The sequence below is a fragment of the Maylandia zebra genome, linkage group LG3, assembly GCF_041146795.1.
Source record: "Maylandia zebra isolate NMK-2024a linkage group LG3, Mzebra_GT3a, whole genome shotgun sequence".
In the NCBI taxonomy this organism is placed as follows: Eukaryota; Metazoa; Chordata; class Actinopteri; order Cichliformes; family Cichlidae; genus Maylandia; species Maylandia zebra.
The window spans coordinates 18458543-18481276 of record NC_135169.1 but is presented as its reverse complement, the minus strand read 5'-3'; the positions used below and the strand labels follow the sequence as shown (position 1 = coordinate 18481276).

The 22734-nt window shown below is 38.0% G+C and overlaps 2 protein-coding genes across 5 annotated transcripts; both read right to left on the bottom strand.

Moving 5' to 3' along the window:
• Positions 1–1187: 1187 nt before the first annotated feature.
• Positions 1188–8972, bottom strand: LOC143416683 (butyrophilin subfamily 3 member A2-like). The gene is made up of 6 exons (XM_076882146.1): positions 8895–8972; positions 6750–7100; positions 3775–3988; positions 3367–3431; positions 3093–3209; positions 1188–1867 (listed from the first exon to the last, which is right to left on the bottom strand). The coding sequence occupies exons 1-6, from the start codon at positions 8944–8946 to the stop codon at positions 1188–1190; spliced, it is 1479 nt and encodes a 492-aa protein (XP_076738261.1). The 5' UTR covers positions 8947–8972.
• Positions 8973–10405: 1433 nt separating this feature from the next.
• On the bottom strand, positions 10406–22396 carry LOC101466898 (putative selection and upkeep of intraepithelial T-cells protein 1 homolog). Of its 4 annotated transcripts, none has more exons than XM_076880378.1 (6): positions 22178–22396; positions 16959–17309; positions 15700–15913; positions 14207–14271; positions 13496–13606; positions 10406–12256 (listed from the first exon to the last, which is right to left on the bottom strand). In XM_076880378.1, exons 1-6 carry the CDS (start codon positions 22224–22226, stop codon positions 11592–11594), a joined length of 1455 nt encoding a protein of 484 aa, XP_076736493.1. In that variant the 5' UTR covers positions 22227–22396; the 3' UTR covers positions 10406–11591. The 4 variants fall into 4 exon arrangements, with proteins under 4 accessions (XP_076736493.1, XP_076736495.1, XP_076736499.1 ...); XM_076880380.1 differs by lacking the exon at positions 22178–22396 and adding an exon at positions 17413–17436; XM_076880384.1 differs by lacking the exon at positions 13496–13606.
• Between the last annotated feature and the right edge of the window lie 338 nt (positions 22397–22734).

Below are 22734 nucleotides of genomic sequence, written 5' to 3'. Positions count from 1 at the left end.
CTTTGGTCCTCCAAGAGATCCACTACTCTGTCAAACATTAAATTAATCTGTGTGCATCCCACTCAACGAACTGTAGTTTACTATGGGTATCTTTTGTCATGGTCCTGGGTCGGTGACCCAGCGCTTTTAGTTTATCATTTTCTAGTTTATTATGATGATGATTATTATTGTTTGGGTTCTATGTGTTATATTTGGTCTGTGTCTCTGTCTGTCTATGGTGTCACCCTGTCTGTTTGTCATACATACATACATATTTGAGAAAATCATATTAGAATGCAGGACTTTGTTGGGACATTGTGCTGAGAGATTTGTAAACTACTTTCACAGCTGGGTGAAGTTGGTGGAAAGTTACATTTTAATAATAACTTAAATGAATGCATGCCCTTGTGCAAAAACATCACCAAACAAAAATGATATCATTTGGGATTACAGATGATAGATGACAAACATTTTTACATGAGCCACTGAAACCGAGCTCACTGTCCAAGTTTAGCAAATGTAACCTTTCAATTACAGAAATACAAAGATACCCTTTTGCACATTTTATGCAAAAACCTGGAAATATTTTTAATTAAAGAACAAAAAGGTTAATGTATGAGCAGGATGAATACATCATGATATATACAATAATTCAATAACAATTAAAAAAAAAAAAGAAGAGAGTGAGCTTACTTGAGTTAGATTCTTGGAAAAGATCTCCTATATCCATGCTAATTTTAGCACAGAACATTTTGTTTTTTCCCCCAAATCATGGTAAAGCATCATGGTCTCTGTGATTTTGCAAATGGTAATGCAAAAAATAAAAAAATAAAAAAAATCAAAGACCTGTATCTCTTACATACTTTCCTTAGTGATTAATAAAGTATTCTGATTCTGATTCTGTAGGACTAGCTTAGTTTTCTAGAAATACACCACCGGGCTGGCTCAGTTCTTTTAAATTCCATTTTTCTACTACTTATTTGAACTCTTATCTAGAGGTAACAATCTAAGCAGTGATGCCAAGATCCCCCCTTTTCCAACAACACCGAGGCACCACAACAGCCAGTGCAATACTCACGTCACTGCAGCTGACTGTCAAGCTCCTACTCCACGCTTCAGTCACTGGTGTTAAATTTCAGCACCTATTGCTCAGTTAAGGAGTTTCAATCATTTGAACCAAGTGAGCATTACCTTGCCATGCACTTATTCTAGTACAATTTACGTTTCCTTTTGTTTTCATTTCTTAATAAACCTTTCTGTTCATCTCCTTCAGGTAAATTTCTCAGGAGGTTGTGATGGTTATTGAATTCTGTTAAATGTGGAAGTACTGAGGAGTGTCTACGCTGAGGAAGGCGGGTGCTTCGATGCGGTGAGACACTGGAGTTGATCATCTGGTGGCTACTGAGAGCAGAAGAAGGGTTGGATGTTGATGAATGTAGTTGTAAAATATCTGGACTGCTGTACATACAGTGGTTTCTTTGAGATATGTGACCAGGGTCTGGAAAGCTGTCTTGTCTTTTGATAACAATTTTCGAACCCCTGCTTTTGAGTAAGTTGCCAGATTTTGTAGTGTTAATGCTGGTTGAAGCTGAAGATGGGTTTGGATTGTACACACTGGTGACGTTGTTAATGTCAGGGCTATGATTTAAGAATAATTGTGAGGGTTTTGGAACATCTCCTGTGGTTGTGGAATGGCGTCGAACAATTGTTGCCCTGTCGTAGTGAGTAACTTTGTTGTTCTGTATTTTTATGGTCTCATCGTCCATAAGAAACTCATTCATCTGCCCATTGTGGCCATTTACCAAGTTGTCCGTTGTCAGTAGGTGGTAGCTTTCACACGTTATACTTCGATCTGATGACTTCTTGGTCTCTAGCTGCTTTACAATAGCTGTAAAATAAAATAAAATAATCAGCTGAATAATCTAGTTGTAGAAAGAAACCAAGATGTATACAGCTACAAGAGAATTACCCTGCTTTTCACTTTATTTATGACTTCAGAAAACACTTTCCCAATCACTGTTTTGGGAAAAGAATTCCCAGGACTTATTTGTCCAGCATGTCAAACAGACAAACAGATTGGAATGAGATCTGGGGAATTTGAAGGGCAAGTCAACACCCCAAATTTATTGTTGGGCTCCTCAAACCATTCCTGAACCATTTTTGCTTTGTGGTAGGGTGCATTATCCTGCCAAAAGGTTCCACAGTTATCAGGGAACACCTTTCACATGAAAGGGTGATTGTCTACAACAATGTTTAGGCAGGTGGTACATCGAAATAACATCTACATGGATGGCAGGACCCAAGGTTTCCCAACATTGTCCAAAGCATCACATTGCCTCTGACAGCTTGCTCTTCTCCATGATACCAGGTGTTCCCCAGGTAAGCAACACAAACAAAGCTGGCCATCCAGCTGGCCATTTCTTCAATTGCTCTGTGGTGTAGTTCTGATGCTCATACGTCCATTGTTGGTGCTTTCAGTGCTGGACAGTGGTCAGCACTGCCACCCTGACTGGTGTTTGGCTATGCAGCCCCTTATGCAACTGCAATGCACCGTGTATTCTGACACCTTTCTATCAGAACAGGCATTAACTTATTTTGCAATTTGAACTACAGTAGCGTGTCTGTTGGATTGGACCAGACAGACCAGCCCGTGTTTCCCACAACAATTAGTGAACCTTGGCCACCTATGATCGTGTTGCTGGTTCACCACTGTTCCTTTCTTGGACCATTTTTCATAGATTTTGACCACTCCAGACTAGAAACACTGCACAAGATCTGCAGTTTTAGAAATACTCTGACTAGCCTAACCATTACAATTTCTTAGACTTGCCAATTTTCTCTGATTCTAACATCAACTCTGAGGACAAAATGTTCACTTGCTCCATATTGTTTCCCACCCACTAACAGGTGCTATGATGAAGACAAAATCAGTGGTCATAATGTTATTAAGAATCAGTGTGTGCACTTCCCAACACTGATTACTGATCACTGGACATACCTCACTATAAAATATGTCTAAGCTGCTCAGTATATATAAAAGTATATGGCTCCGTGGCTTGCCTTGCTATAGCACTGTTTTTGTTTTCGTCTTTTAGTTGAGAACTGTTACTTACCAAATTTGCCACATGGCTTAAACAAAAGAGCAATCAGTCCAGCTGCAGCTAAGAGAAATCCAGCTGTTCCTCCAATGGTGATGACAACCATTTGAAGATCAGATTTCATACAGCCAGCTAAAATGACATAACACTGTGCGGTTTTATAAATAACTTGGAATATTTTGAAAATGTAAAATACTCTAAAACATAAACCTCACATAGATGAAAAATGCAAATAAAACATGATTTTAGGTGTAAGATGTACACATGTCACAGTGAAGTCCCTGCATACCTGGTATGAGGATTGTTGTTTCCCTTGTCAGGTTAAACTCTGGTTGATGAACTCTGCAGGTGACACTAAATGACATAATTAGTGTTATATTAGTGAAAAGCTCATTTTACTGTTAGGTGGTTAGTAAAAACATCATCTGTAGTATTGTGCAAAAGTCTTGAGCCAGTCTTCATTTATATGGGAAAAAGTGTCCTCGTGGACCGTGACCTTTTCATTGTGTGAAGTGTCCTGCAAAATAATTATTTTTTAAAGCTGTGTTTTACCATCTTCCTGGCAGAATAGAAAGAGAGAGGTTCAAATGTTTTGCAGAGTACTGTAAAAAAAATTAATGCCAAGATGAATATTTTGTTTCCTCATTTCTAAACCACTTTATAGATGTTTTAGAAAGTGTAAGTATATATGTATAACCTGCTGGTAGCTCTTTGCAGAGTGGCTTTTCGTGTCACAGTGAAACATCCACGGGCATCTTGTTCTCTTTTTGGATTTTCCTCAGAGATCTTTTTTCCTTTGTCATCCAGAAATGTTATCTGAGGCTCTGGCAGCCAGCAGTTTCCTTCGCAATGCAGAGCAATGTCACCGCCCTCCACTGAAATCACAGAAAGCTTTGGCTCCGAAACAGCCACTGTAAAAGCAACAAAAACAGATTTATGTATCTGCCACACATGTATCCTAATTTATTGCTTGTTCTACTCTTGTTTTTATACTAAAATATATGATGTCTAATCCTAAATCTTTTTATAGAACTTGCTTCTGAAGAAGAATGAAAGGCACTCTAAGTGACACATATCCCATAAAAACTGCTGTTAAAAACAATTCAATTATTTGCAGTGGCTTGCAAAAGCAGGACAACGACCCTAAACATAAAGCCAGGGCAACAATGGAATGGTTTAAAACAAAACATATCCATGTGTTAGAATGGCCCAGTCAAAGTCCAGATCTAAATCCAATCGAGAATCTGTGGCAAGATCTGAAAACTGCTGTTCACAAACGCTGTCCATCTAATCTGACTGAGCTGGAGCTGTTTTGCAAAGAAGAATGGGCAAGGATTTCAGTCTGTAGATGTGCAAAGCTGGTAGAGACAGACCCTAAAAGACTGGCAGCTGTAATTGCAGCAAAAGATGGTTCTACAAAGTATTGACTCAGGGGGCTGAATAATTACGCACACCCCACTTTTCAGTTATTTATTTGTAAAAGATTTTTGGAATCATGTATGATTTTCGTTCCACTTCTCACGTGTACACCACTTTGTATTGGTCTTTCACGTGGAATTCCAATAAAATTGATTCATGTTTGTGGCTGTAATGTGACAAAATGTGGAAAAGTTCAAGGGGGCCGAATACTTTTGCAAGCCACTGTATATGGTGACAAATCACAGTAACAGTTGTCTCAAGGTTATTATTGTTGAAAGGGTCTTTAACCGTACAATAATTTTAAGAAGCTGTGCTTTTCATTAAGTAAACTACTTTTTTTCAAAAGCTACATGGAGCCAAGCCAAAGTAGATGACTGTGGTTTGTCAAGGTGTCCCTTCATCTGAAAAAACGAATTCTGTGCCCTGTGGAAAGGAAATGTATTTTGTGTGAACCAATCTTTAACTTTTGCAGGACCTTAGATCCCATATTTATCAAATATCATTAATATCATAAAATATGCAATTCTGTCAAGTAGTAAAAAGCAACAGCAAGAAACTAAATATAGCTGGTTATATGACCATCTTTAAGACTAAACACTAGATATGGCTGGTGCTGTTTAAAGGTCAGCACGCACGTTTTAATTTCAAATTCAACTAACAAAATACTTGGATGTTTCATAACACACCAAGACCAAAATTTAACTGATAAACATGGTAGAGGTATTATCATGGTTTTGGTTGTGTTGACATTTTTAGTCATTGAGGAAACACTTCATTCAACACTGGCAAAGATTAAACAAGGTGGGGAAATACTGGATATGGTTTTGCAGACCAATTCACTGTTGGGCAATTGTCATGAGGTTAATAACAAACCAGTTCTCTCTGCAATGCCACACCTGACCATATAGTCAGATCTATATCTATACTTTGAACTAAGAGGCTTGGTAGAAGATATGAATCTGTTGCTGTACTTCAAGCTTAAAAAATGACTCAGAAAAAGATAATATTTTGTGGCCCATTAAGATCAAATGCGACATATGAATGTACTAATTAACCAAAAAAACAAGGTGATTCTGAATATAGTTCATGACTGACCTCCACACCTAATGCCTCTGATTTCCACATTAACCGCTAATATAATACTCTTTGTTTGCTTTTTAACATGCACCGTATAACGATAGTATTAAAATGAAAACAATAAAATAGCTAAATTTATTTAATGTGCACAGTCATATCAAAAACAAGAACAAGTTCCCACTGATGATTTCACAAAAAAACATTTCTACATCTTTTGAAGTCTGCAATTGAAATCAATTAAGAGATCTTCAAATCACTCTGTAATGTATTCCATGAAGATGGGGCAGAAAAGGAGAATGCCCTCTTTCCCAGCTCCGTATAAACTTATTGGAACAGTAAATGTAATGATGTCCCAACGCTGCAGTCTATGACTAAATATGTACTCTGATAAATAAAAGGTCAGTAAAGGAGAAAAAGATTGATAGATAAAATGATACCAATGAACCATGCTGCCAATGAGGACCAGTCAACCAGTGAACATAGAGCACAGTGGTGAGCTAAAAGTTTACAGCCAGTTATAAATCTTAACGCCCCATGATGGACAGAATCCAACAGATGAAGATAGTGAGCAGAGGCATTCATGTAAATGATACCAATGTAATCCAGGAAGGGTAAAAAAGTGGCATTAACAAGCCTTTTCCTTGCAATGAAAGAGAAACATGATCAGTTCATGAAAAAGAATCCCAACTTCAATCAAGTCAATAGGATGTATTGGAACCTGGTCCTGCTTAAGAACAAGTCCTCTGAATGATGATGATGTGAATAGCTTATCCTGGTAAAAATATATCGGATAAAACAGCTCTCCAAACTCATGGCAAGCAAAATGTTATATAAAATAAAAAAAGGATTGTAATATCTACATTATGTCACCATGGAAAACCAAAGTCGGTTGTCTTATTGTAAGCCTAATTGAACAGTTTTGGTTTCTAAACCCTAACCCAGCATCAACTAAAAATGTAGTACAGGTAAGTTATAAAAAAGGGTCTTTTATAGCCTTACACATCCTCTATTATAAGACTTGGTGCATAGCTTTACTTCATAATTAAACTACATGCTGCTAAGAGCTCTGACTCTAATATACATATAATAAATGGGCAAGGATTCAACTCTCAGGCTGGTGGACTACACAGTTCACAGCCGAATTACCAATGTGGAAATGAACATTAGTAGACATACCCACAACCAGCTCCACTTTTGTAACCTTCCTGATGGCATTTTTCTGGAATATGAGGCACTGGTACTTTCCAGTATCAGACACCTGCACATTGGAGATCCGTAATGAAATGTTTCCATCTTTCAGCTCTTTCACGATGAGGCTTGTCCTGTAATCGAAGGCTGGATTCTTCATCTCGTAGGCCTCACAACCATCCCGGTACAAGAAGACAACATCTGGCTTCAAGCCTTCCTTGGACCACTCAACAGTCGGAAAGTCAGTGTTGTCAGAGATATTAAAACTGCACGGTAGAATAACATCTCCACCAGCAAAGGCAAGAACGTGCAGTGGCTGACCATGAGCACGGGATTCACCTAGAAAAAAACCCACAAGAGGAATAATCAACCATATTTATACTAATAAAGCTGTGTGCAAACTCCATCTGGATTGCCTCCTTTACATTATTCTATGTGTTATAGGTGAAGAGAGCCGAGAGCTACAAGGCAAACTCTGCAATTTACCAGTCTTTTTAAAATACTGGTCAATACTCTGCATATTGACCAGTAGGATTACAATTACATTACAGAGAAAATGAAGTATAACCTATATGTTTTTATCCCCATGTTAAATCTGTAAGGGCATAAATCTGTCACAACAAAGATAGAGGTAAACCTTTGACTTCAATAGGAGAAAAAAACCTTTTAAAATTTTGAAAATTCTTTTTGACTCCTCAAGGCTCCTGAAATTGAAGTTAATTTAGGTAATATTTGAAAATTACCACCCTAATGACAGCCCAACTGAAAAAGAGCACCAAGACTGGCAAGGCTGTTTTTTTTTCATAGCACTTTAAACGCTACAATCAGCTGCATTTCTAATGATCTTCTCAGCTGCATAAATTACAGCTGTAGTTTTCTGTGATGCAAGTACATTGGAGGCTTAGTCACTCGAATGCATTTCTCATCGATTTCCTCATAAACATTTGATATGCACTGACTTTTCTGTTGGGGTTCACACGAAATGCATAGTATTTGGGTAATGGTACAACTATTGGGACGAGTCCATGTGGTGAACTTTGCACAGTGTTCCTGATTGGTTTAGGATGATTAAGATATTGTTCACCAATAAAAAAAACACAGGTTGAACTAGGGGTGCACATCAGTGAACAACACTGTTCCACTTCTTGACAGAAAAGGAAAGGTATAGTTCATGAGGTAAGCTGGGGAAGACCCCAAACCTGTAAGATGTATAGTTTTTATATGAAGATGTCCCACACAAACATACTGTATGTTCACTTTGTTAGGACTCAGAAAACTGTGACATTCAATTAAGATAAACATGTCATGTCAATAACACATGTACACACTCACCAGCCAGTTTTTAGGTACAGCTGTGGAACTGCATGTTAATGCAAATATCTATTCACACGAATCACATGGCGACAAATTATTGCATTAAGACATGCAGACGAGGTTAAGACAACCTGCTGATGTTTAAACTGTTTAAAAATGAGAAAGAAAAGTAATTTCAGGAACTTTAAACTTATGCACAGTTATAATTTTACATTTCACTCAGTTCATGCATGCAGATGAATTATACTTGGGGTTATATACATAATCATACATTCCTGTTACTGTATGCATACATGATATAAAATCCCACCTATAACACCCAAGAGGAACTTTTTCTGCTCTTCTTCTAAGTGTCAGAAATATAATCCACAAATTTTATTAATAACGTTTTGATCGGACATCATTTTCCAGCTAATTGACTTACAAAAGGTAGCGGCATCAGGTGAAGCAGTTTATATAAACACTTTCCCATAGCAGTGGAAGATAAACAGTAGCAGTACTGCTTGCATCTCCTCAGTACATACACTGAAACATCCTCGTGATGTGCTTTACTGGCTTTAACCGGCTTTTCGGGTTAAAAAAAGAAATAAGGACATTTAAAGAAATCCAAACGCATGCTTGTTGTTTTATCGATTGGCTCCTGTGATTCTTATTCTGCCAACAGCAGAAAAAAAGCATTTTGCCGTCAACTGTTCTATTAATTTTGTCTTTCAGCGAAATGCTTAATTTGTTTCTCAAGTCACGTTTCCATTTGAATAACTGTAATTTAACTTTGACATGCGCAACGTTAATTTAAAGCAACCCGGCTCTCTTTCTTACCTATATAAGCTGACAACAGACCGGCAATCACGAGAAGACGATGATACATCATCAGTACACAGTTATTAATAAAACCAGTTAAATGTTTCGAAAGTAATCATTCTCTCCTCAGACACAAGCGACTCTTTAAGATCAGACTTGCAAAAACAGTCACACTGAATGAGAACTGAATTGTCAACTTCAGACTTTGGACCTGGGCTTGGGTGTGTGCTATGGGTGGGTGTGTTAAAGATTGCTACACTTTTACTTCTCATTCGCTTACACATGAAACGCCAACACCAGCTCTAACTTCCCTGTAAAATACAACAACAACAACAACAAAACAAAAAATGAAAACACTAACTTGAACTCCAAGACGTTTAAAGGATGGCTGGAGGTCCATAATATTGAATTTGCAAGTCAAGTGGGTGGGTGGTGGTTCCGCTCTTCTACTTAGAGCGGTATTTCCTGAGATGAGCTAAAACACACACACACAAATATTTATGAATATTTAATGTAGCAGGTTCACAAATAATAATTAAAAGACCTCAGCTACAAAAAGTAGAAAATACAGATTTATCATAACTATGATAGTATTAGACAAGCTTTCACTGACAGATCCGTGTTGGATTTTTTTCCTTTCATTAATTGTTAGAAGACTTTTTTGTGTAACCCTGACTACACTGCAAAACGAGAATTCATTTATTCTAACAGGTTAGAATGAGATGTGCCATTAAAGGTGGTGTGACAGCTACCTGAAAAATCTGATTAAAAATTATCTTAAAATATAGTGATTCTTTTTTTTCCTACGTTTAATTAGACAATCCAGCAATATCCACAATAATACTTCAATAGAAAAACTTAACACTTAACAATTTTTTCAGATACTGAACTATATTAAGCTATTTGGTAATTTGACTCCAACTACCCATCAAAGCAGAAATAATCCCAGTGGTGACATGATTTAGGACAGGATCCCCAGACTCTACATGGGAGTGAAGATGAAGATTGCAGCTTGGATGGGTCCAGGAGGCTTATTGCACTAATTGGAGAATGAAAGACAGAAGAACATTAAGAACTAAAGCAAGCAAAGTAGAGCCTGGTTGGCTCGGAGAAGGCAGGCAGGAACATGATTAGATTAATGACATCAGTCACGAGTTTGACAGCGTCATTTACAGTGGAATGTTTCAGTTCCGCCACAAGAGGGTGCTCTTCTTCTGTATTCTGCCTTAAGGTGATCATCTAAATGTTCCTCAGTTTCACATTAAAACAAACAAACAATTGATTTATGCCAAATAAGATGAGGAAAAACGGATGAATATTAAATGTATTATTCTTTTTACCTTTCAAATTGCTCTTAACTATAAAGATTCAGTAGAACTTAAAAATCATCTCAACTGTTAACAGGTATGTCAAAATATAAAGATTAGAAAATCCAACAAACTCTTAAACTGTGCAAGGTCTGTGTGTGTGCTCACATGCATGCATGTAAGTGAGTAACTGAGTAGTTACAGAAACTTTCTTCACATAGCATCAAGTTAATTCATGTTTGAAGTCAGAGTATCGCACTTCATTAGCTTCTTATATTCAGGAAATGTCTAACCTGCCCAGAGGAGGTGGTATTTCTGGATCATTTTCACATGCTCAATTTCCCTTTGGGATTAATGAAGTTTCTCTGATTCTGATATGTCTTTTCAGCTGCAACAACATGTTGTTGCATCTCTGGCAGATGCAGTTCCGCATTTTAAGTGTTGCACTGAATGCTTTCGTGTTCTTTTTCCCTATTAAAGCCCAAAGATGCCACCCAAATACACATTTAAGGGTTGAACTATAAAAAATAGGAATTTTTTGCAGTTTTTCCACAATTCGCAGGTGCTCTATGAATGTAATCCCTGTGAATTTTGGAGGTTTCCTGTACTTCAGTAGTGTTCACACTTTATTTTCTTTCAGGTTTCAGACTAATATTGTCTGAAGAAATAAACAATGAACTTGAGTGTGGAAGACATAAAAGCATAAGCTTGAGAAAATGATCATTTTTGTTTATATAACACATACAAATATTTCATTAAGTATTTAGCTTTTGAAACCTGAAACATTAAGCCAAATAGAACATTTTAAATTTGTATTACAAAGCAGTTTTAAATAATGTAAACCCTCAATACAACCTTTGACATCAAATGTTATGGTAACATAAAGCAACATTTACAATACAGTAAAACAGAAATCAAAATTAAGGTACTAAGATTCAATAAAACATCAACACACACACACACACACACACACACACACACACACACAAAATATGTTGGTTATATAATACATCCAAATCTAATTCATTCAAATAGTCTATGTTTAATGCTCATTAGTTTAAAACCCAAGACTTCATTTTCAGCTCTTACCTTTTAAATAACTGTTGGTGTAAAAAAAAAAATAACCATCCATAAACAAAAATACAAATAGGAATTAAAACAGTCGGTTCATGAATGTCTGTCTAAGTGTTATCCATCAGCATGCCAGCCATGCTTTACATGGATTTTTCCCCATAGCACACCCAAATGAAAATCTTATAAAAGAAGAACTATAAGGCCAAAGTAATTTCAAAGTTGATATCTTCTAGTTTCTGAAGCCAAGCTTTAACACATCTGGCTAAGATGCAGTCATTAGTAGATGTTAACTGAAAGTTTTCCAGTTTTTGTTCTCCTTTTGTGAATTGGCAGCTCATGACTCTTCAGTTAAATCTTCCAGTACATAAAAGCGGTTATTACTGCAAGCTAAATGAGAACCTGCTGAATAACTTCTATGCAGTGGTGAGAATGCATCTTGATCTAGGAGGGCTTCAGCCTCACTCTTTGAGCTGCTAATGTGGTCCAGCATTTTCTCTGCATTGCTGGTTAAAGACAAGCTAGGTAACGCTAAAGACATAATAGCAGGACTACTTCTGTTGCGATGTTTTCTTTGGATTGGTTGGCCCGGTGCTGGATTGCTGTTTTGCCTCTTGACTCCTAAATGTGAACCTTTGTGGTGTAAGCTGCCAGATTTTGGAGGGTAAGTTTTGGTTGAAGCTGTGAATTTTGGATTATAGTCATCAGCACAGTAACTAGCGTTGGAGTCAAGGTCAGAATAATGATTGAAAGGTCTTTTGGGGATGTCTGGTTTGGACGTGAAAAGGCCCCAAATTGGTTGGTCATGCTGGGTAGCAACAGCACGAGACGGCTGATCATTTCTTTTTAGCTGGCGAATGATCTCTTCTTTCTCCTGAAGCTCTGACTTGAGTCCAGCCAATCTTTCTTTTAGCTGCTCAGTTAAACTGTTTAACATATTTTCAGTGCTGCTATTCTTTCTTTGGTCTGATGACTTCCTGTGAAGACGCTTCTTTTTTTGGGCTGTGTAGACAGAAAAAAAAATGTGTCATTAATAATGTGACATTAATTTACGGATTAACAAGAAGGGAAAGTAAAAGCAACCCAAACTATTTTTGTAAAAGAAGACATAATTTTAAAGTGACTTTAGCTGTGAAGCAACAAAATGAAGATTTTTCCCACCAAACATTTGAATCTGAAGGTAATAAAAACATTAAAACACTTATAGGCAACTTTTCACAAGCTTGTCGCCCGTCCTTAACTTCACTGCATAGTTGTACTTTCTTTTTTTCGATTGGTGACAGTTACAGGACCACCACCAAGGGAGGCACTGGGCACCCACCAAAATTGTCTGGCCCCCCCAAGTGACCCCCAGCACCAAGAACACAAGTGAACACAAGAGAGGGCAAGACACCCTACAATGAGTTGAAACATTAACTTGTTATTTATTCCTGCCTATATCATTTTTGTCACTTTAGATGTCCCTCACTGTTCTGTCTTTGCTGTGCCACCCCGATATTTTTTTGGCCCCCATATGAAAGATTTCTAGAGGTGTCCCTGAATAGACATGAAACAAGTAGAGATACTAAATAAAGATATTTTGGTGATTATGGAGAAGTAAATGTTATGGACTGGTACTTGTATATCACCTTTCTACTCAGTTGAGCAGACATCTAAGTCTCTTTCACCCAATCACATGTGTTCATGCAGCGCTTAAGTACTTTATTGCATTTACATGAATGCACTGGGGTCAAAATGGGGTTCGGTATCTGAACACGGATACCTCAGCGCGTAGTCAGTCAGACGAATCCACCAGTCTTACGATTGGCAGATGACTCGCTCTAACACCTGAGCCACAGCTGCCACTATGTGTGCACCTTTGGCCATTAAGAGCACTGCAACTATATTTCTAACTTTTGTTTTATAATATGTGACATTAACAGACTTTCACAAGTCTTACAGGACATTGTTTTTTTTTCTTTTGAAGAGTGGGTTGATGAGTTTTTGATAGCACTAAAAGCAAAGCTGTTGCTATTGTTTTTTCTACTGAAACAAGCTGTCTTTAAGTACAAGTACTCAGCAACAGCACTTTGAGCATGTGGTTCTTGTTTGAGAGGTCCATGTCTGCCATCCTGTGGCAGTTGGACGACACTACAGACGTGAACCTTTTCAAGGCAGAGAAAACACTTAGATGCTCACCACTTCGCTCATGTCTTCACTTTTTAACTGTATCATCTTTGTTAAATGAAGACAGTGACTTACTTGATTTATTGTGTTCCTTATATATCAGTAGAGCTAATATAGCTGAAAATAAGACAGAAGCCAGCCCTCCAGCAGCAAAGGCAGCGGTGCAAATGTCAGAGCTGCAGGTGGCTGAAATAACACCATGCATGATGTTAACATCTGATCACATTATCTGCTAAATCACAAACATGATGTCTGCAACATAGAACTGGTTTTCCAATATCTAGGAACTATGGCAAACTAAGCAGCTTCCTTTCTTAAGAAGTGTTGCATAATCACGTAAATGGCTCCATGTATACAAAATAAAACACATTTATGTTTTTATTTTATTACAACAAGATGTTTCCCGAGCTAATTATTGGAAGACTTTTCAGACTATACCTGAAAATAATTGAATCACCTTCAACTTCCTACAACTCAGCTGTGAGATAATGCAAGAAAACTGTTTATTTAATGAACAGATTAATCAAATTGCATATGATTTGATTTGAGGTTGGATATGTGTGGTGGTAGTTCTTTTTTTATTTGTTTTAGTTAAAAAGGGACAATGTATTATATAAACATGATTGTTGTCATTTGATGCACTGTTCCAGAGTTTAACACTAATTGCATCTGCAGTTCATGAGCAGATTGGAGTTTTTAAAAGTAAGTGAACTTCCTACAACAGGCTGCATTTCTCTTATTTTGTTAGCCAGCAGGTACATGTGTGATGTTCAAGTCCCCGTGTACCTGATACGAGGATCTTTGTTTCTCTGGTCTGGTTGATCTCTGGCTGGTGAACCCTGCAGGTGATGCTGTGAGAACAAATGCAAGTTGGTTAGTTTTAGAGTACATTAGTAACATTTTATGTGGACAAAGGTGTTTTGTTTTCAAAAGATTTTTAACAATAAGTGCCCTTTGTCACCGATTCTGTTTAGAATTTTTATGGACAGAATTTCTAAGCGTAGCCAAGCGGTGGAAGGCTTTCACAGAGCTTTTCACAGAGAATCTCATGTCTGCTTTATACAGATGTTTTGGTTCTGTTGGCATCATCGAGTAATGGCCTCCAGCTTGCACTGGAACGGTTCGCAGCCAAGTGTGAAGCGGTGGAAATGAGAATCAGCACATGATTCTCATTCCGGAGGCCATGGTCGTCAGCTGGAAAAGGGTGGAGTGCCCACTCAGGGACGAGTTCCTGCACCATGAGTGATTGCAGTGATGCAGACGCCAAACTGGTCCATCATGATGAAGGGAGAGATGAGTGTCAAAGTGAAGCGCTCTGTTAGCCGATCAATCTACCTCCCTACCCTCAATTATGGTCATGAGCTGTGGGTAGTGACTGAAAAGACAAGATCGCACATAGAAGCGACAGAATTGGGCTTCCTCCGAAGAGTGACTGGCCTCTCCCTTAGAGAGTCGGGCCATTCGGGAGGGGCTCAGAGTAGAGCCACTGCTCCTCCACATCGAAAAGAGCCAGTTGAGGTGGTTCAGGCATCTGACAGTGTCAAATGCCTGAACCACCCGGGCCTCCTCCCAGTGGACACTCAGCTGCTTGGGAATGCCTTGGTGTAGCTCCGGGCAAACTGGAGGAGGTGGCTGGGGAGAGACAGGTCTGGGCTTCTCTGCTTAGACTTCCGGCCCCGGATAATTGGAAGAAGATAAATGGATGGATAGATGTTTTTTAAGAAATTAAATATAATGATGAGTTGGGGAAAAAAACTGGCTGCTTGTGTCTGATTTACTTACCAAACATGGTATATCACTGGTTAAATCTTTTATGAAAACAGGATCAATTTAATAGAACCAAATTTAAATGTTGTTTTTTTGGGGTGTTCCCTTTAAGGGTGACTGCAGCAAGTCATCCATGCGCATCTCACCCTCTGCCCTCGCTCTTTTCTTCACATCTCTTGTGTCTATTGCTTTGGACGTTTAAGACTTCACAGAGAGAAATACGTTCATACACAAGAGTTTTAGCTTTAAAGAAATCATAAATGCCAATGACCAGTCAAAATAAGGTCATAAGATTTAAAACTATTCCTGTTCACATTGCACTAATGATGTCTTAACTCAACAAGTCTGTTTCATGATACATGATGTACTGCATCGCAACCTCTCGCATATGAGAGAGCAACTTTTGATGTGTCTGAGAAATGTTTTGAGGCATAAGGAAAACATTTTGTTTATGTTACACAAAATAAATTATCAGTGAGTTTTGAAAGACGGAGCAATGATGTCAGTTGAACCTGCTGTTTCCTTCCTGCAGAGTAACTCTTTGTTTGATGATGAAACGTCCGATGGCATCTCGATCTCTTTCTGAACCTTGAGCGGGGATGTCATTTCCTTGGTGATCCAGAAATGTTACCTGAGGCTCTGTTGGCCAGAAGTTCACCTCACACTGCACAGTCACCCCACATCTTTCAACCGAAACCACTGAGAGCTTTGGCTCCGAGACTGCACCTGTAAACAAAAATATCTAATCAGGTGTGCCAACTGAATCTTTCATCTGTCATCACTTCCTGAATAACCAGCTTCATGACTAGTTTTATGTGCATAATTCAAGCCATCGTCTTAATTAAGCTTCAGGCAACCAACTATACCAAATGTAGTTCACTGTGAGTAGCTAAAGATAACCAAGTTATCAAAAGGTAAATAGGTAAAGATTAAAATCTTTCTTAATAAAATTAAACACTATAAAAAGTCTTCTTTAGAAGCTTCATTAGAGTGAAATATCAACCAATTAATCACATAAACTTGGTAAACAACTTCAAAGAGACATGATTTTTAGAATAACTACATGGGGAACAAATAGTGTACACAGTTTACTCTGTACACAATTTAAAGTACTGGAGAGAGCACATAATGACAACATAATGAGGACAAAACCAGTTGAACCTGAGACACTCTGACGCACATGTGTGCACAGACTGAACTCTCAGCCTTTGTTGACACAGTACTTCACACAAGCTTAGAAGTGTCAGTTACTCCATTCACAAGCTTCATTTCATACTCACAGTAAACACAGGTTCTAGATTTACCCACAAAGTGTAATGGAGCTGCTAAAAAATGTTTTCTATTATGAAATTACTATTGAAGTATTAACAACTAGCTGGTTTTTGTCATTTTTATGGGCCAAAAATTGCTTAGCACTGTTGCCTCACAGAAGCCAGCTGTACTGCAAAAATGTCTATCTAACCATGTGTTACAATCTTACAATCAGCCAAAAAGCCTTTTTGATGCTGTTTTGAGAGGCGAATACTACGAAAATTACACTCAAGCAAGCGTGTTATCCTCTTTCATCATTTAGACGTGACTTGGCTTAATCCATCAAAATGCCGTCGCTGGGTCTATTTGGACACTGAATCTGAATAATTCACAGAAATGTATAAAAGGAGTCATTCACATTACTTGGTTCGTTCAGCCTACGATTTGATAAACTAGACAAGGTCCAAGGCCTGTGCAGCATTCCTAGCTTTGGTTATTAATTGAACTTGAGAGGACGTACCAACAACAAGCTCCACTTCTGTGACCTCCCGAGGAGCATTCTTCCAGAGCTTGAGGCATTTGTACTTCCCTGCATCAGACATTTTCACATTGGAGATCCTTAATGAGATGTTTCCATCTTTCAGTTCTTTCATGATCAAGCTTGTCCTGTACTCAAAGATTGGATTCTTTATTTCGTAGGTCTCACAGCCATCCCGATACAGGAAGACCACATCTGGGTTCAGACCTTCTTTGGACCACTCAACAGTCGGAAAGTCAGTGCTGTCAGAGATCCTGAAGTTGCATGGTAGAATAACATCTCCACCAGCAAATGCTAGAACCTGCCCCTGTTTACCATGTGCAGCATGTTCACCTAGAAAAAAAATACATAAATATATGAATAAATGTTTTCATTTAATGCTACATTTTATACTACTTATTCATCTCTGGGTGAGGGACGAGCAGTCTAAACAGACCTGCCCAGACCTCCTTCTCCATGGCATTCCCAAACCAACTTAATAATGTAATTACTCCAGTTATTTTCAGGTGTGTCCTCAGGAATTCTCAATCCCGAATCCACCCAAAACACCCCACCTAGGAGTCATCCAGTCATAATTATTTCAAACGGCTTCTTTGAAGGAGAAGCAGTTCTACTCTGACTCTGAAGGCCTGAATTTGTCACAGTCCTGGGTCGGTGACCCAGTGTTTTTGGTTTTTGTACTTTTACTTTTGATACTATTATGAATTATGACTGTTTGTGTTTTGGTTTCCCAGTGTTTATTCTGTGCTCCCTCTGTTTTGTGTCATCCCTGCCTGTGTATCCCCTCTAGTGTAGTCAGGTCTCTAAGTCTGTGTCTTTGCATGTGTGTGTGTTTCCTGTTTTACTTTGAAGGTCCGTGTCTAATCGCAGTGTGTTCAATTATCACCTGTCCCGTCATGTCAGACTACTCCCAGCTGTGCCCTCCTTCTGTGTCTCAGTCCCTCGTTATCCCTCTGTGTGTTTAAGCCTTGTGTCTGCCTGTTAGTTGCTGGTTCATCTGCGTTATCTCCCTACAGCATCTTATGGTTTTCTCTCTGTGTCTTCCTGCATCTCTGTTTCTGGCTTCAGGTTTGCTTTATGCTTAGTCTTCCCAGTTTAGGTTTTCTCAGTTCTGTTTTTTCGCCACCGTCGCCTTTTTGTATTTTCAGTCGCCACAAATAAAGCTACCTCACATCAGCAGTGCCTGCATCTTGGGTCCTTTACTAATTCCACACGGCTCGCCCCGCTGACCTTGACAGAATTCTTCTTCTTTCAGTCACTATATTTATAACTTGGGCTTGTTTTCATTTATTTCAGTTATGCAGTTAACAATCAGACAAATAATAAAAGAAAGACATGATTTTTTCTTTTTAAAGCTGCACTGGATAGCACTACTATTCCACTGACTCCTATAGGATGGTATTGCATTTACTTGTAATAATGAGACCTTGGACCTTATTTGTGCAACTGGAATTGAACTTTTTTTTTTTGCCATACTTTTCAGTTTTTTATACTAGTCAGTTTCCTACTTGCGACCAGATTGAGATATAGCATTTGCATTTGCCAATTGCTGTTTGGCTCTTTAAATTATTCAGTGGCTTGCATTTGCTTTCTTGCGCAAGAACAGTTGTTTGCTTACGCAATCTTGTGCTTTGTGTTTTTCCTTCCTTGATATGGCAGCAGATATCATGTCATCATGATTGTCTCATCAGGCTGCACAAACGTGAGATGATTTGCAGCCACCGACTGTAAAAACTATAAAATGAAGAAGGGCTGAGTGCCTTTCTTTGAGCAACACTGTATCAGTCACAAATGTCAGTGCATAACCAGATGAGATAAAAGAGATGGTTAATTAATAATGATCGAGGAATTACAAACAACTGTAAAACCAAAGACAAACTCTACCACCTCACGTGGCAGATAGAGAGCGCTTCCTCATACTTTGAAAATCACGCAGCATAAACAAAAGTTTAAAAAAAAAATGTCCACTGCGTCAGACTGACAGCTTCATGGTTTTATGCTGCGATAACTTAGTGCAACAATGCATGTAGGAGATTAAATAAACAAGATCCATTTTCACTTGTGACACAACAAAGGTAATAAGATTATGATTATTATTATTAGTAGTGATAGCTAAACAGTAAAGCTATGGGTTTGTTTTTTGTTTTTTTTACCTATGGCGCTCATTCTGACTGTGAGACTGATGGAAACTCCAGAGAAATGCAATGTAATTGTGCACATTTAGGAAATCTTCCAATGAATATGCCTCAAGAAGATTTAAATCATAAGAATCATGCTAACATTTGTGGATGCAAGAAAAATGCTTTAACAATCAAATACATTTATTTTTAAAGAGGGTTCAATTAGCTATACTTCATTAATTTCCAGGACATTAAAAAAATGCAACACACAACACCAACCACGTCACCAGTGGATTAGTTTTCTTTTTTTTTTTCTCTCTTTTTTCTGGTTCTTGTACAGGAGATGTGGAAGCAGTTCAGTTAACTTCTATAATTATTTTAATTTCATAACTTAGAGATGACTTTGACCTAACAGTAACAGGTTTGACATTTTGGTCTAATTAATTATTCAGCTTGTGTACTTTGTGTTTTTCTACAGATGACATTTGAGTTTAGCAGCTTGCAGAAAAAGAATCACAAACTAACAGATAAGTTGACAGACTGCAGGTAAATCACTCAATAAGTCAGTGTTATGCCTCTTACAGTAATAACTCATAATCCAGTTGCTAATAACTGGAGTGGGTGGGTTGTTTGCTTCAATTACAGAGCATTATGTTAACACTTAACATTTTAAATTTTCTTCTTTTTTTCTTTTTTCCTCTTCTTGCCTGGGTTCCTTCATTACATGAAGGAACCTTTAAAAAAACAAAAAACAAGCGTCCATGCTCACAGGTGTACACACGGGTGATCACACCCACAAACTACACCCTTTTTGGCTCCTACCTCAAAGCACACTGTGTTGTGTTGATCTTATGTGCTGCACAATAATGTTTAATATTTAGTATTTACTGTCATATTCCCATATATCATTGTGATGTTGTTTATTCTATTACTCTTGTTCTCTTCTGCTTGTTTTCTTTTTTCTTTCTCAGCAGGTGATCCAGGTGATCGATATATGCATTTTTTTTCTTTTTTTTTTCTGCCCATTCTGTTGGTTTTTGTCTTTTGCCCTTCTCCCCAGTCCCTCTTCTCAGCTGTTTCTCTTTCTCCCCTTCTTTCCCCCAGTCAAGTCTGTCCTGTATTCAGCAAGTGAAAATAAAATAAACAATAAAAGGTGAATCAAATGGACCATTACGGCAAGGCTGGGATGGTCAATTTGGTAAAGTAAATCCGTTGGGCATCTTTCTTTGCCTTTAGACAACAATTCTGATGGCAAAAGAGCCAAACGGGACAGGCAAAAAAAAAAAAAAAAAAAAAAAAAAAAGTGGATTAGTTTTCAAATAAAGATCTTACATTTCAGGAGTCCCCAATTTTTTAGATTGTATAGTTGTTTCTGTTAAAGGTTTTTCCATAAACATTCTTTAAAAAAAAGTTCTAAATGTGACCCGATTAATGTTGATTGATGTTGCAAAATTTCCAATAAATTTCCATTAAGGGTGCTTTGAGTGCTGGATTGCTCTTGTGCCTTTGCTTTAACTGCATAAAATCAAAGGCAGCTTGGCCTTTGTGACTGAAACGATACTTTGACAGTCACATTTATGCCTCAGAGTCAGATACTCAAACAACTGGCACAAAAATAATGCAGTATGATAAGGCGCAATAGCAGGAATCCCTGTAAACATACAACTATTCAGAATATCTGGACAAGGGACAAACATTGTGGTGCTGCACACGTTCTGGTTTCCTGGTTGGAGTTCCTTTGATAAATCATAGGCGCACCAAATATTCTGGGCCACCCATGAGATCCAGAAAATTTGGCTGTTGCCCTTTAATCCAAGTTAGCAAACTAGCACGGACTCTCAAACAACACTAGTAAGGAATAATAGTAGCAGTAGTAAAATATTAAAATATAACAATATTGTAAGCTGCATTATTACAGTGATGATCACATGAAACAGCCGGAGGCATAAAGCAAAATCTCTGCTCCCGGAAAAATATTTGCACCTCTTACAGAAGAACAATGATTTGTATTGTTGACATAACCTTTTGCATACATCCTACCACAAGGTATAAATGTGAAAACAGGTCTTAAGTTAATCCGACTCATCAGTGGAAACTATGCAATAACTTATCTCATATTCCAACACTGTGAATGCAAGAATGTGTGAGTCATATCTCCCTCTTATCACTCTGTGAGCCTGTAATTACTGTTATAATAGCAATAACACGAAGGTGGTTCTGTCAACATACAGTTTGTAATGTAATTGCATTCACATGTAAACATTTTGCACTTATAAAAAGATTTAGGAAAATCCAATTAGAATCGGGGACTTTGTTGGGACACCGAGGCCATCTGAGAGAGATAATCTCTCCAGTGTGTCCTGGGACATGCCTTTAAGACCTCACCCAGGAGGTTTGCTTTTACACTCAGCTCTCTCTTCACCACAACAGACCGGCACAGCATCTGCATCCCTGCAGCCGCAGCACCAATACGCCTATTGATCTCCCCTTCTCCTGTCACATGTGAACAAGACCCCAAGACTTAAACTCCTCCAATTGGGGCAGGAACTCGTCCCTGACTGATTCTGGGACCACCCAGTTGAAAGCCTTCTGCCACTTGCTGCACCTAGAAATTCTGTCCATAAACATTATGAGCAGAATAATTTTATATCACTCCATTTCAGTTTCAAAGCAAATCAATTCATTTTCAAAATATAAAATTCAATTTCAATTTAGTGATGATCATTTTCAAACCATAAATTCAAATTCAAATTTAACTTATTCAAATTCAGTTTCTGATGGCACAGATTTCTGCCCATAGACTATCATTTTAACAATAACACAACGATCTTCTTGCTGTCATGTTCATGGAATTTAAAGCTGGTAAAACAAGTTTGTCTTATTTGTTATTTAGCCTTAAACTTGTGTTACTTAAACGTACAAATCATGGACATTTTCCTCTTTGCTCTTCTGTGTAACTTCATTTGTAACCTTTTTTGTCATTACTATTGGGATTATATAAATTTGCAGCTCATTTATATAACTATAAACACATGTAATATAATGTAATAATAGCAGCTGAAGTAGTATTCCCCTCCTTACCTGTAAAAAATAGCAGCAGCCTGGCACACAGAAAAAGGCGCTGATACATCACCAAGGGGAAAAAGCTGAAGTTTCCCTTTAGTCACTGAAATGGTGTAAAAGTTCATAGAAAGTGTACACCGGCCTGAAAACAGGACGAGCCCATTAAAGACAGTACGGTAGACAGGACGCACAGAGACACTGCCTGGAGTTCATTCATGTGGTTTCACTATCGGTGTGTGTGTGGTGCTTTCAAGTACACTCCGTGTTTATAGCTACCTAATGTCCTAAACTGTCATTAAAATATAAAATAAAATAATAATAATAAAATAATAATAATGGTAATAATAATAATAATAATAATAATAATAATAATAATAATAATAATAATAATAATGGATTGGATTTATATAGCGCTTTTCAAGGCACCCAAAGTGCTTTACAATACCACTATTAATTCACTCTCACATTCACACACTGGTGGAGGCAGCTACAGTTGTAGCCACAGCTGCCCTGGGGCAGACTGACAGAAGCCAGGCTGCCATATCGTGCCATCGACCCCTCTGGGGCATACAGTG

Bases quoted from the DNA above. Each gene is read 5' to 3' on its own strand.
- LOC143416683 (XM_076882146.1), bottom strand. From the start codon at position 8,946: ATGATGTATCATCGTCTTCTCGTGATTGCCGGTCTGTTGTCAGCTTAT. The intron at 3,432-3,774 runs GTTATACATATA...TATGTCATTTAG, and splicing joins CTGCAAAGAGCTACCAGCAG to TGTCACCTGCAGAGTTCATC. The intron at 1,868-3,092 runs GTAAGTAACAGT...TTTATTTTACAG, and splicing joins TAAGCCATGTGGCAAATTTG to CTATTGTAAAGCAGCTAGAG.
- LOC101466898 (XM_076880378.1), bottom strand. From the start codon at position 22,226: ATGTATCAGCGCCTTTTTCTGTGTGCCAGGCTGCTGCTATTTTTTACA. The intron at 14,272-15,699 runs GTTCAACTGACA...TTGTTCTCACAG, and splicing joins CTGCAGGAAGGAAACAGCAG to CATCACCTGCAGGGTTCACC. The intron at 12,257-13,495 runs GTAAGTCACTGT...CTGTCTACACAG, and splicing joins TAAGGAACACAATAAATCAA to CCCAAAAAAAGAAGCGTCTT.